Raw genomic sequence first — 17,461 nt, forward strand, 5'->3', positions numbered from 1 at the left:
GCGACTTATATTTATGCGCACATTACAGAAAACACTTACCAAGTGGTGTGCGTAAATTCTAATTAATGTCAATTAGTGCTGACAATCAGTTAACATCCAATTATCAGCACTGAATAAATTGTTAACTAAGTTATATACATTGTTATGGACTATGCTTTGATTTCTGCGCACGAGGGATAGGGTGGAATTCTGAAGAGGTCATCTAAAGTTAGGTTGTGGGATGCCATGAGCTAAGTACAAATTCATTTGTAATTACCTGTGTAATTACCATTCTAAACTACTAATGTAAGTCCGCAGTTACGCACCTAACCTTAGTTGGGAGCGCTTAACACTGGTGTAAATACTCGTGCCTAACTGCTGTCAGGTGCATATACTCGTGCTTAACTGCTGTCAGGTGCATAAGCCAGGTGTTTAAGCGCTAGACGTGCCCCTGACCTGCCCATGCCTCTCCCAGGTCGCTCGCCCTTTGCAGTTACATTCTATGGATTTTACACGCATAATTTGTAAAATCCCAACCTAGCACAGTTAGCGCCAATTATAGCCAATAATTAGTTAATTAGCTGCTATTTGGTGTTAAGTGCTTAACCTACAGTATTCTATAACTTGTGCATGCAACTTTGCACGCATTAAATCTAAAATTGTGTGTGCAAGATTACAGAATCAGGAGAATAGTAACCTGATTCTCCTCCAGTACATGTGCAAATGAGGTTGTTTTGCACATGCTTAAAAGTGAGCATGTCATTTTTTTTTTAAATTTGTTTGTTATCTGTACCCTGCGCTTTCCCACTCATGGCAGGCTCAATGCGGCTTAGGTACTTATTTGTACCTGGGGCAATGGAGGGTTAAGTGACTTGCCTAGAGTCACAAGGAGCTGCCTGTGCCTGCAGTGGGAATCAAACCCAGTTCCCCAGGACCAAAGTCCACCACTCTAACCACTAGGCCACTCCTCCACATTTTGAAAAAGTGGCTCTAAGGGGTTAGTTTTATAAAGCCTTAGCCTATTTTAAATATAGAAGCGGGCTTTTTTAAAAATTGCTGAACTGCATATGCACGTAAAAAGTACACACATGTAGGTGCTTAATTTGACATGATCTGTACATAGGCATTGGCGGAGGCTTAGTTTGGGGGCAGCTGAGACACAGTTGCAATGCACATGGGTAGTTTGTAAAAATACATGAGTACACGTGCAGAGTAGGGGTAAATTAGTGTGTTGGTATTTGTGTACTGTTAAGGCTAGATCCTGCTTTATAAAGATGCACATAAGCTCCTAGGTTACCTTAATAAAATAGGCTTGAAACAAGTGCTTTTTTGAACTTTTTATATAAAATCAAGCCCTGAATGTTTATTTCAACAGAGCTGCGAAAAATGAAGTACTTTTCCTTTTCATGAAGCCTGTCTTTAATTTTTATGAAGCTGCACATTAATAAAGTATGACTAAACCCATACAGAATGGATGTTGAATGAAGGAGCATTTTTAATTTTGTGGTTAAATGCACATCTAAAAAAATAGATGTCTAGTATATGGTACTGGTGTGGGCCACTTTTAAAGGTAACAAATAGAAATAAAATATTATATTTTTTAATGGACAATCGTCCTCTTTCTTTTCTTTGATGTTTCATTTTTAATTATTAGCATATGGCAAGAAATGTAAGAAATTGTAATTGTTGTTGGACTTCTACTTATGTGTAGGGGTGTCTCTCCCTTTTTCTTTCTCTTGGAAATTGTAATTGCCCATTGGAAGACTTTACCTGGATTGGCGAAAAGATAAAATGTTTCGCTAAACAGAGAAGCAAATCCCTGAAGAACGCAGGGCTCCCCCTTAAACTTCTCGAGAACTTTTTGCAAATATGTTGCTGGCACACAATCAAAGGAAAAGAAGGGGTTAAACTTAGTTCTTGTCAGGGGAAAGTTCCCAAGAGTACACAAATCCTTCTGTTGGGCAGTCAGTGTAGAATCCAGTCGGGCTGGGGATCCTGGCTGCCCCTTTGTTGTCCTCCCCACGAGGTGATCACTTGAGGTCTATGTGATGACAGAAGCAGTTTGTAACAGGCTTGCCTTTCACATTCTCTCAGGCTTTCTGGCAGACCAGTGCGAGGACCTGACAGAGCTGGAGCAAGGCCTTTTGGCGGAACAAGAAAAGAAAGGAGACAAGAGATTAGGACGAGGGTAATCGGGAGCCCTGTCCTGTCCCCCCAGTGATGGGCTGGCTGGAAGAAGCAAACTGCCAGCTTCACATTTCCTTGTTGATGTTGCTTTCCTTGCACACCACAGGTAAGGAGAAAAGTATTTCAGCTGTGACAGCAGCTACCAGCTCAGGGGGAGAGGAGGTGGGGGAGTTTAGAAATCCATATGGAAGAAGGCAACTTCTAGTAAACGGAACTGCCAAAGGAAATAGTTTTAGCTGGTATGATCAGAATGCATCGTTTGGGGAAAAAGGAAAACGTTACAATGCATGGCCAGATTACTGTTTTCTAAACTGCAGGTTTCATTTTTTTTATGTGTACATACAGACTTGGCGAGATTGCAGGACTTGTTTAGGAAGGCTTTGTGTGTGTGTGTGTGCTTTTTGCAACGTTCTTATCAAAGTTGCATTATTAGACGTTTTGATAATTTGGACCTGTAAATTAGCCTTTCATGCATCTGGAATATGAATAATTTGTTAGTATATATTACTCAGTGTCTTAAAAATGCACTGTTAGAACAGATTTTAATCTGATACATTCGTAACAATTATACTGTACCATCACTGGTGCTATGGCATATATGAATGTGTGTATGTATGTATAGAAAGATAGATAAGAAACTGCTGAGAACAGTATTTACAGATTAGAAATCTTACTGTTCCCTCTAAGCAGTACGTTGCGCTTCATGACGACAATCGATGAATCACATTTGCAAGGAAAGTGTTATGTGGTTTTACCTCCAAGCCTTATAAATTAGGGAGGAACATGTTTTAAAACTAACCTTATAACTAAGGGGTGTAATGTAATGTAAGCTACATTGAGCCTGCAAAGAGGTGGGAAAATGTGGGATACAAATGCAATAAATAAATAAGAAATAATTCTAATTGTTGTTAAAAAAAAAAAAAAAAAAAGAGGTGAACAGCTTTGAGATAATAAAGGGCTAGATGTACTAACATGTATTTATTTTTATTTTTGTTACATTTGTACCCCGCGCTTTCCCACTCGTGGCAGGCTCAATGCTGCTTACATGGGGCAATGGAGGGTTAAGTGACTTGCCCAGAGTCACAAGAAACTGCCTGTGCCTGAAGTGGGAATCAAACTCAGCTCCTCAGTTCCCCAGGACCATGTACTACTATATTACTGCAAGCTAACACATTAATGTGCGCTATTTACTGCAGGTCCCACGATTTGCAGTAGGACTGACTTACTAATAACATGTGCAAATGCAGTAGCGCACTCTAGTAAAGCTAGCCCAGGAATTGTTTTCTCTATGATTTGGAGGCTAGCATATACCAAGAAAATCAGGATTCTGCCCATGCTTGTGCTCCTAACTCTTGAGGAACCTGTCAACAGCCAAGGATATGCAAAAATGTGTGTGTGAGGGTTTTTTTGTTTGTTTGTTTTTGTTGTTGCAATTCTAACTTCCACAACATCATCATTTGGTGACACCAGCCTTTGTCACATCTGTTACTGCAGGATGTTGTCAAGTCAGCTACCATAGCAGAAATCAAAAGAGGTATGGACAAGTTCTTGGAGGAAAAGTCCATAAAAGTGATTATCCAGGTAGACTTGGGAGGGCCATTAATCATCCTTGGAAATAAACTCTGAGAAATAGGTCCACGTTTGGGATCTGCTGAGTGTTTGTTACTCAGACTGACCACTATCAAAAGGATGTTGGGCTTGATGGACCCTGGTGTGGCTCAGCATGGATTTTCTTACATTCTTATGCTCCTAAGGAGCAGAATCATCTTCCCAAGGACTACAACAAGAAACAAACAATAATGTATTCAGGAAACATATTTCTTTTCTGAATAATGGCATGTGTCTGCTTAGTATGGAATTTTCTGAAGTTTTAGAGGAGTTGGCTAATTGTTAAAGGAACTAATAGAGGGCTTTTAGGTGTATTTTTATCTGTGGAATATATTGGAGGGTTATTATTCCAGAGGACGGTAGGATATTGATGTTAGGAAGGCATTAAACTGGTTCTGTTTTACTGCTATAGGTGTTTCCTCTGCTGGAATTCATGTGACGAAACTAAATTAAATTAAAGGAAAATCAAATGCTGAAATAGCACATTCTATTTTTTTTAAATAATGTAAAATTAGTGGGCCATTGTTAAGATGTTTTTTTTTTTTTTTTTAACATTTATATTTCAATAATTTTTATTGATGATCTTCAACAATGTCAAACAAAACCATATCATTCCTGTTATAACCATGTTTATACACATAGATATAAATCATTCAACTGTATCATCCAGATTTTACCTTTTCTCCCTCCCACCCCCCTTCCTTTAAAGTGTTGTCCTGATATCTAGTAGTAGTAATAGATTCAACTGTTATTATGTTTCAACATTTTGTTATGGAACAACCGATACAAAAATAAAATTTTTCACATATGAATCTACAAAGCCAATTGTCGTCTGTGTTCATTATCAGCATCCAACATTATTTCCCCTCCCCCTTTCCCACCCTCCCCCCCCCCTTCCCTCTTCTTTCCAATGATACCAACCATTTGTGTATTTCTTCACTCCTCTCTCCCCGATCTCCCTCCTAGCTTGTATTCTGAGATCCCTGAGAGTTCCCTTCCCCCTTCCTTCTCCCCCCTCCCCCCCACTGTCTTTGACTATAGCATCTGTGTGATCAGAATTATCTTTAACCTTCAGGGTGTCGCATTATGCCTATTAAGTAGTAAGCTACGTCCTCTGGGACTTAATGCCTCCAGATAAGGGCCCCATATCTGCTTGAACTTTGCATATCTCTTCGGGGAGCCCCTAGCCTCTCGTGCTTCCCATGATACTAAGAGGTGTACCTGATTTCTCCAGTGCCAGTAAGCCGGCGACTCCGGAGCCGTCCAATACTGCAATACGGTCTTCCGCGCCACCAAGCTAAGCTTACGGCATAAGGTACTTGCCCCCGCTGAGAGTGTCCGGAAGGCCCCTTTAGTGTCCAATACAAAGTGATCCCAAGTTCCCTTTACTGATAAACCTAGCATCCGGGACATAAATCTTTCAACCTGTGTCCAAAATGCCCTTACCCCTGGACATGTCCAAAATGCATGAAATAATGTATGCGGGGTTTGGTTACATTTAATGCAACTCGCTCCTTGCGGGGAGCTTGTATGTGACAACTGTTGTCCTGACATATATGCCCGCATGATTGTCCGATAGCCACATTCACGTAGCCTTTCATCTGACGTAAGGGCTGCTATTCCTTTCAGCATGTTTCTCCCTTCCCAACCCACCAAGATTCTCCCTGCCTCCTGTTCCCATCTACCTTTTATACCTTCATAATTTTTTGCAAGAGGTCCCCGACGGGTCCAAGCTTTATGAAGTGCCGACACTGACAGGCCTGTTGCTTCTGTTTCTTGAAAAAAGTCCCTTACTTTTTGCCCCAAACCCTGTCTCAGCATAGGTTGTTCCAAAGCAGATATGTAGTGTTTAATTTGGACATACGCGAACTTATTCCCCCAAGAAACTCCTACTCGTCTCTGCAATTCTTCATAACCAATTAGTTCTCCCTCTTTCCCCAGGAGATGTTCCAATTTCCTAATACCCTCTCTTTCCCATTTTATAAATACTGGATTATCTGTGCCCGGTTGGAAAGTTGGGTTCCCCCTTATTGCCAGTTGGTCAGACACTGTATAGCTCCCCCCCAACCTCCTCGCCAATCCTTTTCATGCCTCCCTCATTGATGTAAGTATCACACAGCCTCTAAATTGTCGCGGAAGTTGTTTCTGGGTCATATGCAACAAAGTGAGGAAATCATATGGGGCAAAATATTCCCTTTCCATATCAGTCGGAGTATACATGTCAGTCTTACAAACCCAGTCCCCCAGATGACGTAGCAAACACGCTTGGTTATACACATATAGGTCTGGGATTCCCATGCCCCCCTGATTCCAATTCCCTAGCAAATAGGAAAACCTTATCTTTGGCTTCTTTGCTGCCCAACAGAATTTGCCAAAAATTCCATAGAGCCGCTTCAAATCTTTCCGGGTCAGACGAAGCGGTAGTGTCCGCAGCACATAGAGCCACTTGGGAAATATCATCATCTGCACTAAATTTATCCGGCCTCTCAATGATAATGGAAGATTTCCCCAATTTTCCAGATATTTCTTAGTTTCTCTCATCAAATCTTTAATATTAAGTTCATATAACTTCTCCAGTTCCAATGTCAGTCTGATGCCCAGATATCTAAATGAGCCGTCTGCCCAAACTAGTGGAAATGTTCCCCCCCATATCTGTCGCACCTCCTCTGAGGAGGGCAACGCCTCTGATTTGGCTAAATTTATACGTAAGCCCGCAAATTCGCCATATTCCCGTATGGTTTCCATTAAGGCTAGAAATGATTCCCTCGGATCAGTCAACAGCACCAGCAAATCATCCGCAAATGCTGCAATTTTAAAATCTCTATCTCCCACCCGTACTCCTCTCACTGAAACATTATCTGCCACGTCCCTAATAAAAGGATCTAAAGTTAAGACGAATAGCAAGGGCGATAGTGGGCATCCCTGTCTTGTTCCTTGAAGTATAGGAAAACATTTTGATTCTACACCATTTACCAAAACTGTGGCCTGAGGTGCATGATATAAGGCTCTAACTGCCGACATAAAGCGCCCCCCAAACCCATACGCCTTTAGCGTAGTAAACATAAAGTCCCATCGTACCTTGTCAAATGCCTTTTCAGCATCGAAACTGACAAGCATTGACGGGATCCCATTCCTCTTCCGAGCTCCTATCGCCATCAGTATCCTCCTCAGGTTTTTTGCTACGGTTCTCCCCTCCACAAATCCCACCTGCGCCTCATGTAACAGTCCCGGCAACATTCCTGCCACCCGATTAGCCATTATCTTGGCCAATATTTTTGCTTCCACATTTAACAAAGAAATGGGGAGGTAGGACTCCGGTTTAGAGGGATCCCTACCCGGCTTTGGCAAGACTACAATTTGCGCCGATGATAATGTATGTGGCAGTTTCTCCACTTCCACCACTCTATCTAGATATCTAGTCAACGTCGGTATGATTTCTTCTCCCAGTGTCTTATAAAATTCCATTCTAAGCCCATCCGGTCCCGGGGTTTTACCAAGTGAACCTCTTGTTATCACCAATGCCACCTCTTCTTCCTGTATTGGCCTATTCAGCTTTTCTATGTCAATCTGCCTCAAAGTTGGCAGGTTAAGATTTTCTAAATAGAGATGTCCCGGCAGCCCCTGGTCTTGCGGCTTATCATATAGTCTGCTATAGAACTTTTGGAAGACCTCACATATATCCGCATCTTTCCGTACTACCTTCCCCTGACTATCCTTCAACTGAAGCACCCTTCCTCCTCCCCCTTTAGGTTTTGCCAAGCGAGCCAACAAGCGGCCCATCTTGTTACCGTGTCGATATAATTGGTATTTATAGTAGGCTTGGGATTTAGCTGCTCTCTGATGTAAAAGTTCATTTAATGCCACTTGCAATTCCATTAGGCGCGTTCTATGGGCTGTACTATGTGTCTGACCAAACTGTTTACGGGCTTTGCAAATTTGCGCAATCAGTCTCAAAATTTCCCTATTACGAGCCACCCTTACAAAATGTGAGTAACTTATGACTTCTCCTCTTAGTACCGCCTTTGCAGCGTCCCAATACAAAACTGGGTCACTGACATGTCCCCCATTTAAATTTGCATAATCTCGCCAACAACCCACAATTTTCTCTTTAAAGCGTGTATCCCTATATAACTCCATCGGGAACCTCCACCCGCCTCTGCCCCCCCTTTGAGAATTCGTGGACCATTCCATGAATACCCAAGCATGATCCGATATTGTATAGGTCCCTATCTCTGCTTTGAGAACCTTGCTGAACAATCCTGTGGATACCAGCACATAATCAATCCTCGCTTGTGTGGAATGGGCTCTTGATAAATGTGTGTAGTCTCTCTCCGTAGGATGGAGAACTCGCCATACATCAACCAGGTCTAGCAAGCTCCCCATACGGCGCAGTCCCCTATCAGATGCCTCCATATCTCTACGCATCCCCTGTGAACTATCCATCTGTGGATCCCAAACCGTGTTGAAATCACCCCCCACCACCAAATGGGCCCCTGTGCAGTTGACTAGTTGATTAATCACACTAGCATAAAACTTTTTGTCATATTGATTGGGTGCGTAGACATTACACAGTGTAATTTTTTGGCCTTGCATCTCCAATTCAATTATTACAAACCTACCTCCTGGGTCTATGAATATGGGACGAATGGCGGCTGCTACCCCTCTACGGACCAACACCGCCACCCCTCCTTTCTTTCCTATAGCCGCTGCTGCTATGCAATCTCCTACCCACCATGTTTTAAGTTTCGCGTGTTCTGCTTGTGTAAGATGCGTCTCTTGCAGCAGTGCCACATCAACCTTATATCTCTGCAGCTGTTGTAATATTTTAGACCTCTTTATTGGGGAACTAATGCCTCCGACATTCCAAGATACCAGCTTTACCATGAGCTCCACCCATCCAAGATAACAGCAGACTTATTTCCATAAACTTCTCCCCCAGAGAGGCCTCCCAGCCAGCGCCTCTCTGGTTTGAATTCTGCATTTACAATTCTGTGTCCATTACATAGAACCTGGTCACCCCTATCTGTTATTCTCCTTAACATCTTGTCACACATACCGTTCCTATTATCTTCCCCATCCCCTGTCCCCCCTCCCTTCCCCCCTCCCCCTTCCCAACCCTGCCGCCCCTTTATCTCTGTTCCCAGTATGGAAACTGTCACGTCTAGACGCCCCCTCATCCTCCCCCTCCTATATCCAACTTAACAACCTCTTTTCTTTTCTTTTAAATTTTTAAAACAAATCTCCAACTCTTATTAACAGAACCCCTTCAAAGTATACCCTATAAACTTTAAACATCCTGCACAATTCCCTCCCCTCCCCCGGAGTAATAGGGGATAGAGATAGATAACTTATGTCTATGTCCCAACCTCCATCTCTCCAACCCCTAACGCCCATGTAAAGTCCCCTTGATTACTTGTCTCTAATACTCCTTTGTTGCTGCCTTTTGCAGCCAAACCTCCAGTCCGATAGAGCTTCCTGTCTTCATTCACTCTCTCCAAGTGTCGTCTCTCAGCCCGATCCGGTTGCCTGCTCTTCCTCCAACTGTGAGACAAACTTCTGCGCCTCCGCCACTGTTTCAAAAGAGTAGTCTTTTCCCTTGTGAGTAATCTTTAAGTTAGCAGGATATATTAAAGCAAATCTGATTTTCCACTCAAAGAGTTTTGTACATATTGGCGAGAAAGCCCGTCTGCGTCCCGCCACTCCTGCTGAATAGTCCTGGAAACACAGGATCCGCTTATTATCATATGACAGTTGTTTGTCCACACGGGAGTGTTTCAATATAAATTGCTTGTGGGCAAAATTAAGAATCCGCATGATAACCACTCGGGGTTTGTCCATATGAGTCTTGCGGGGTCCTATTCTATGTGCTCTTTCCACCCTTACTGGGCCCATCTCCACCGGAAATGCAACCGCTTTTGCAAGCCAGCGTTCAACCTCCGCTGTTAGATCTTGGTCTCTCACGCTTTCAGGGAACCCCACAAGTCTCAGATTGTTCCATCTGGATCTGTTCTCCATGTCCTCTAGTTTTTGCTCCACCGACTCCATTTTCTTTTGCATTGTCTTTTGTGTCTCCTCCACTTCCGTCACTCTGTCTTCCACCTCACTCGTCCTCGTTTGAAAGGCCACACACTCGCGCGTCAGATCCTCCATCCGCGTTTGCAGCTGTTCCAGCCTTGTACTTATAGGTGTCAGACGTCTCTCCAGCATTTCTTCCAAAACCATCGACATTTCTGTGGTGATCTCAGCCACCCAGGCCGATGAAACTGATCCCGCGGGGTCCGGGGACGCCGCCATCTTGGATTCCGCCGATTTGCCTCTAAGTTTTTCCTTCTGTGCCGATTTTGCCGCCATCGGAGCCGTTTTCTTTATGGAGACTATTACCCCTACGTGCTGCTGCTGCTTCAGGTTCGTTGTGCACGTTTTTTCGGGGCCGAAATTCAGTGCGATTTTCGGAAGTTTAGAATAAGGGTCAGAGCGTCGCTCAGTTGCGACCTCCCTCCCTCATAGCGTCACGTGACTCTGTTAAGATGTCTTTATTGGTTCGCTGTAAAATACTGAGAGAAATAGTTACAGCATTCATGAGTAATTCACACTGGCCAAAGAAGTGCTCAAAAGGATTTAAAGAGCGGTCTGATTCCATGACACCATGATGCAAGCTCTGAATCACTGAAAAAGTAACCTTGAATTTAGTAGTTATTTAGCATATATTCAACTCATGTAAAATACTGTTAGATCATTCGAGCTTTTCAACCTAGCTAATTTTGGACAAACTAGACTGACGTCCATCTTTAATCTCAGCCAAGATTTAGAAAAGGTATGTTTCTACAATTTCATTAATTAAAGAAACCTATAAAATAATGTAAGGCAGTAGCTGAAATAGACTGAGAATGTTTTGTTGTATGATGATATGGTCTTAGAATGTGTTGTTTTTTTTTTTTTTGCCTTTTGTTGCGTAGATTGTCCTTATTCTAAATTACCATATTCATTTCATTTCACTTGCTCATTGTTGGGGCTGGTCCAAGGGAATCTGACACTCTAGATTGTGGAGATTTGAGGGGAGCAAGTGGGCTGTGGGGAAGCTAGAATAGGAGCTGCTGGTTGGGCAGGGAGGGGAGAGAGAAGGGGGATATACTGGACCATATGAGAGGGGGAAAGGAGGAGGGAAACCCTGTGTCCTGCAGCATTTGGGGAGGGGCAGGAAGCAATGCCCCTTCTTAGTCTCCTCATACTACACCCATTGTGTGTTGCCCATAAATTGGTTTTGCTGTAGGCAGCTGCCTAGTCTGCTCTTTGTAACCTTGTTTGAGTCTCACACATTGGAGTCTGCCCTAGAGGTGTAGTAGTATTTAATGCTGTGTATTCTCAATGTACATTGTGATGAACAGAAACGAGGTATGCTCTGAAAGCATTGTATAATGAGTCAGAAGTCCAATGATGCAGGTTCAAATCTCCTCTACCACTGCCAGATAAGGTAACCCTGTGCAAGTTATTTTATCTCCTGGAGCTCTAATTATTTTTGCATGCAATTGTTTAATAGTACTTTACTCCAGATTTATTTTCAGCCACTTCTGAGTGAGAGGGGACAGGTTTGGACTGGTTTGGTCCGATGTGGTTTAGATTCTCAGCTGGCCTTGTGTGGTTCAGAACAAATCCAATATGGTTTGCCCTGGCTTGTGAACATCTCAAACCATCCCTGACTGGGCTGCCACTCTCATGTTTGACCCAGATCTTCATGAAATAGGCGGTCATTTGGTGTTTAGATTTCATTGGGAGAGCCAACTAATATTGAAAATTGTACAGGTTGTATGCAAATAGTAAATAATTTTTTTACAAATTTCTCAACCAGTCTGAAAAATCCTGAGCCAGACTGCAGAAAAGGCCAAGCCAAAAGAGGCCAAGTCTCAGCTGATCCAAGCATCCATGAATTCAATTAAAGGCAGGTTGGATTTGACTCAAGAGAACCAAGCAGAACCATTTCTCAAATTCTTCTAGGTTCAGATTTTAGTTTGAATGCTGCAGTGGGAATTTATTCTCTGGCGCAGCTGGTGGGACCTGATCCTACTGCTAATATGCCATGCCCACATCTCCCAGGCTGTGCAGTATCTCTTTGGGGGTATTTCTAGGGGATTTACCTCCAACCAAGGTCATCAAGTTTAAGAATAGGGTCTTTCTAGCATGCCATCTGGTGTGAGGAGATGGTAGAGACAAAGAGAAAAGGGGATGGGATTTAATTATACTGCCTTTCTGTGGTTACAAATCAAAGGTGTTTACATTTATATGCAGGTACTTATTTTGTACCTGGGGCAATGGACTTGACTTGCCCAGAATCACAAGGTTCCTCTGGTTCCTAGGCCGCTGCACTAACCACTAGGCTTCTCCTCCACTGCATACCCATCCCAAATGGCGCTGCCTCCTATGCTTTATCCTGGCTTTTATGTTGTCCCATCAGCAGAAATATGTGTGCGTGTCCCTCAAGTACTACATTATAAGGATTGTTTTAGATGAGACACTTTTGTATATCAATTCTTTTTACTACTGAATATTGAAAAATACGAAGACAAGTATAAAATTAACACATTTCAAAAACAGTACAGTATGGGCTAGATTCAGTAAATGGCACTCAAAAATCTGCGCTTAACGCTGTTCTACAGTGCACACTCAAAGATGAGCACTCATTATAGAATAGCGTTGAATGCCGATTTTTGGGAGCCAAATGTAGCTGCCAAAACTTAAACCTGCTGAAACCAGGTGTAATTCTTGGTGCCCAATTTGGGCACACATCCTTGGTATTCTATAACACTGAGTGCAAATTTGAGGAACGCCTCTGATCTGCCCATGCACTTCCCACGGCCACTCCTTTTTGAGTTGTACTTCATGGGATTCGGTCACAGATTGTTATAGCGAGTTGCAAGATGTGCACCCAAATTCAAATTGGTGCTGATAAGCGCCCCATTATTGACGCTAATTGGCTTGTGAGATAATGTAGTTGGGTATACATCTTGGATCGGAGCTCAAACATTGGTGCACAATTGGTGCCTTCACGGTGTTATGTAAGCCACATTTAGCCTGCAAATACGTAGGAAAATGTGGGATACAAATGTAACAAATAAGAATATATAGAATCTGGGGCTATATGTGTATGGTATTATCATTTGTTACCTTAGTAAGCTGGTATTATAACAAACTTATATTGCATAACGTTTTAGGATATAAGATCATGACTGAGTCATTTCTGTTATAACAAGCTACTTTTTTACTGAAAAGGCTCTACAGAAAAAAGAAAAACTAGTAGGAGATACCCCAGGTAAATTTATGAGAAGCTCTGTAGATCCCCTGTCCACAAGCCTGACCTTAGCAGATAAGTTCTATGCATTACCAACCCTGTCTTGAGGTTCCCCTGTCACCCAGAACATACATAGCCTCTTCAACCCCCCCCCCCCCCCCAACACACTGGACAAGAGTAGCCTCCACATTCCTCCTCATATCCAACTCTCTACCTCCTGTTGTGTCCTCTGGTCCCACACCATGAATCTCCCTGCAGCTCATGCAAACCCATGGCTCTGTGGCACTCTGAGTCCATTAGCTTCATACGGTAGGACCAAATAGCCTCATGTTTTGCTGGTGAAACACCAATCCAGAGCCAAGCTTATTAGATATACTTAAATTTCTTATTCTACCCAATATATATCAAAAAACTAATGAATGCACTCTTGCTATACACTCTGTGAGAAATTGCACAATACTGATATATATCATATACTTTATAAACTAGCCTCAATAGCCCAGGGAACCATTAATTAGGACTCCACTGAATTGGCCTGTATCATGGGCTCCTCCTCCTTTCCGAAAAAACATCCACAAGTAACAAAAAACTCCCTACATAAGGAAGAAAAAGATCTTGTGAATAAAAAACGGATGGAGGGGTATTTTAATGATCTACTTCAAATATCAATGTGACTATAAGTGCATTATATCACAGAGAGTATTGAATGGAAGTAAAGAAAAAGTATGTATGATCACTTCGCAGTCCTCTTAAAGCTATATACTGAAGCAATATTCAAACAGAGAACCTTCATTCATTCATTCATTGCTTGATTAGAATCTTTTTTTCATGTTGAAATAAACCACTTATCTTAAAACCTGGGAATATTGTCACTTCTATCCATCAGAGACAATCCATCCAAAGTAATTGTAACCGGTTCTCAACTCTAGTTTAAATCCTTCAGTCCCATATAGTTCCGGTTGCGAAGTGAAATACTCAAACGTGGGAGCTGCTAGAGCAGTAAAATCTGCTCAGCCATGATGTCTTCTTAATTTTCTCGACAGCAAGGGACCCCACTGTTTCGCGTTCTTCGTCAGGAGAAATATACAAAAACAATTAAATGTATTTCTTTTCTATCCATCGCGAACCTCGGTTCAGAACATGGCGGCTATTAATATAGAACGCCAACATTAGTAGCTCCACCCAGTGGGAGTTCCGTGATTATTTCAAACAACCAATCACTGAACTAGCCTACTTATATCCTATTGTCCAATCACTTCTGTTGAAAGATTTAAAGTGATACAATCTTCATTTAAGGAAGGTTAATATAAATTTTGTTATACTGTATAGTTTGAAATTGCTTTAGAAAAAGTCTTAAATGTCCATGAGGAATTGTCACTCTTTATGATTGTTAACAAGTTACAATAAAGAATATATATACACACATGTATGGAAAAAATTTTTTTCTCTTCGGATGATAATATATTCTGAGAATACACCTTTTTAACATTAAAAAAATGCTTCCCATTCCATCGGTCCGTTTAAACCTTCTGGATAAACAGTTTGCAAATAATAAATCCATTTCTGCTCCTTTTGATGTAAAACACGAGAAACATCCCCTCTTCTGTTGTTATTTATTAGTTGCTCAATAATTAGACAACGTAGCTGTTCAAATTTATGATTCCTTTCTATACAATGTTTAGCCAGAGGCATATATGTTTTGCCCGATTGAATCGCATGCTTGTGTTCCGAAAGTCTGATTTTAAACATGCGTTTAGTCTGCCCTATATACCGTAAGCCACATGGGCATGTAATCATATAGACTACTGCTTTTGAAATACATGAAGTCACTCCTTTTAGATATACCCAATTTGTTTAATTCTATCCCAAAATTTGTTTGTTTCCTCCATAACTGAACACATAATGCATTCTCCGCATTTCTGTGTCATTATCATTCTGCCAAGCCCATGATACAGGCCAATTCAGTGGAGTCCTAATTAATGGTTCCCTGGGCTATTGAGGCTAGTTTATAAAGTATATGATATATATCAGTATTGTGCAATTTCTCACAGAGTGTATAGCAAGAGTGCATTCATTAGTTTTTTGATATATGTTTAGTGCACTCTAGACAATTGAAGATATTTCCATTTTTGTATTTATTCTACCCAATGAAAACTGTGCTTCTCAGGTTTTGAAATTCTGCATCTTGAAATAGAGTTATTTGAAACCAGTTAAGTAGAAATATATGTAGAAACCTTTTAAAATGTCAATACATTGATAACCACTTTTGAAACCAGATGATAGGGAATTAATTTCCTTTGGTGAAGTGCCACAAGCTGGATTCAAGAAGGAGCAGGACATGTACAAACAGCCCCTTGCTCTTCACAGACTCCTATGCTGTCCTGTCTGAGTATACAGCCCCAAAAGTTTAATTTTGTTACCTATTTTTGCATAAATTACATGGGTTGCCTATAAGGGCTTTGAGCTTGTTTGTTAGGGGGATATAAATGCGGATGATATTGTTATCATAAGAACATAAGTATTGCCATACTGGGATAGACCGAGGTCCATCAAGCCCAGTATCTTGTTTCCAACAGTGGCCAATCCAGGTCACAAGTACCTAGCAAGATCCCAAAACAGTACCATAGGTTTTATGCTGCTTATCCTAGAAATAAGCAATAGATTTTCCCAAGTCCATCTTAATAATGGCTTCTGGACGTTTCTTTTAGGAAGATATGCATCCCTTTTTTAAACCCTGCTAAGCTAACTGCTTTTATCACATTCTCTGGCAACAAATTCCAGAATTTAATTACACGTTGAGTGAAGAAATATTTTTTTTCCGATTTGTTTTAAATTTACTACTTTGTAGCTTCATTGCGTGCCCTCTAGTCCTAGTATTTTGGGAAAGAGTAAACAAGCGGGGTAATGCCATAAATAGTGTGCACTCTTCCAGTGCAATATTTTTCAACATTGCATGTATATTGAACTATTTGCACGTACAATTTTCTAATAGTGTGCACACTCGCAAAGAGTGGGAACTTTTTCTCAAGATTACACACACTTTCTTAACACTTACACATGCATACTCTTTGCAAAGTATATACACTCTTTCTGAAGACTACATACTGTTTAGAATACCAGAGAAAAAAAATATGAAGTGTTTGGATTTTTCCTGTCATTTCTGCAGATATGCCAAGTTACCCAGTTCCATGCTGGAGACTTTTTGGCCAGTCCTGGTTTTGAGCTTATATCCCAAAGTAGTGTAGGATTTATAGTCCTTGTTCCTACCCAGTGAAATCAGTGCTACAAATCCCATACTACACCAGAATGGGTGGTCAGAAAACCTGGACTGCCCAAAATCTCCAGCCTGGAACTGGGTAACTTGGCATCTCTTTTGGGATAAAAACAACATGTGAAATGTAAAGTGTCAAATGAATAAACATCCCCAATAAACTCCAACATATGGGGAGCTTTCTGTTTCACTTCTCTCAGACCTGACCTAAGATTTTGAAACCCTTAAGTCTTAAAAGGAAGAGAAAGCCATATGAGACTTCTATGAAATGGCATTCACTAGGCTGAAGTAGTCCCAGGTAATAAGGATGAAGCCAATCTTGATTTTTGATCTACCAATAGTAAGCCATTCTCAAAATTAAAATGGAAAACCTTTGATTAATGCACTGAAAAATCTAGACTGACTCAGTTTCCCAAAGATTTTAAACAAGATGATCACCCTAAATACTCTAGTCAAAATATCAAAAAGGAGAAAAACTGACAAAAAATAAAAGTATGACAGCATCATTGGTTAAATAAATTAAACAATAAAAATTCCTATGGTACAGTGTGCTCACATAGATTTCTTAAAATTATTGCACTTATCCTATATTTATTTATTTTAAAAACTTATAACCTACTTTAAACCTAAGTGGCTACCATAAAAACATACATAAGATACAAAACAACATAAAATACAGTTACAACATATTTGCTGCTACCATCCTCCACTATTATTACTCAGGTGCCACCATCAAGCAATAAAATAAAAAATGTCTGAACAAAAAGCTGTGTCTTTTAACAGTTTCTTAAACTGCAAAACATTGGAGCATAAACGCAGGTAACCAGGTAAAGCATTCCACATCACAGGCCCTGCTACCAAAAAAGCCAAAGCCCTTGTTAAAGCATAATATACGGTCACCCTCTACCAGAAGAAAAAAGCTTGGTGCTCTACCATACACAGATTGATGGATAAGGGGCAAGATTTTATATTGTATTCTAAATTTTATAGGCAGCCAATGCAGCTGTTTTAAAACTTGTGTAATACGTTCCCATTTTGAAACTCCCGCCACCACCCTTGCGGCAGCGTCCTGCACAATCTGCAGCGCCTTAACCCTAGCGCTCGATATACCTACATAAAGAGAATTACAAAAG

General features: G+C 41.2%; 1 protein-coding gene across 1 annotated transcript in view; it reads left to right on the plus strand.

The window, feature by feature from the left end:
* BMPR1B (bone morphogenetic protein receptor type 1B) overlaps positions 1-17,461 on the plus strand; it is a 666,288-nt gene that overhangs the window by 439,563 nt on the left and 209,264 nt on the right. The window contains exon 5 of the mRNA XM_030190709.1: positions 2,074-2,272. Within this exon, the coding sequence (XP_030046569.1) occupies positions 2,200-2,272 (73 nt within the window). The 5' untranslated portion in view covers positions 2,074-2,199. The remainder of the gene's footprint in view (positions 1-2,073; positions 2,273-17,461) is intronic.

The sequence above is a fragment of the Microcaecilia unicolor genome, chromosome 2, assembly GCF_901765095.1.
Source record: "Microcaecilia unicolor chromosome 2, aMicUni1.1, whole genome shotgun sequence".
NCBI classification, from domain to species: Eukaryota; Metazoa; Chordata; class Amphibia; order Gymnophiona; family Siphonopidae; genus Microcaecilia; species Microcaecilia unicolor.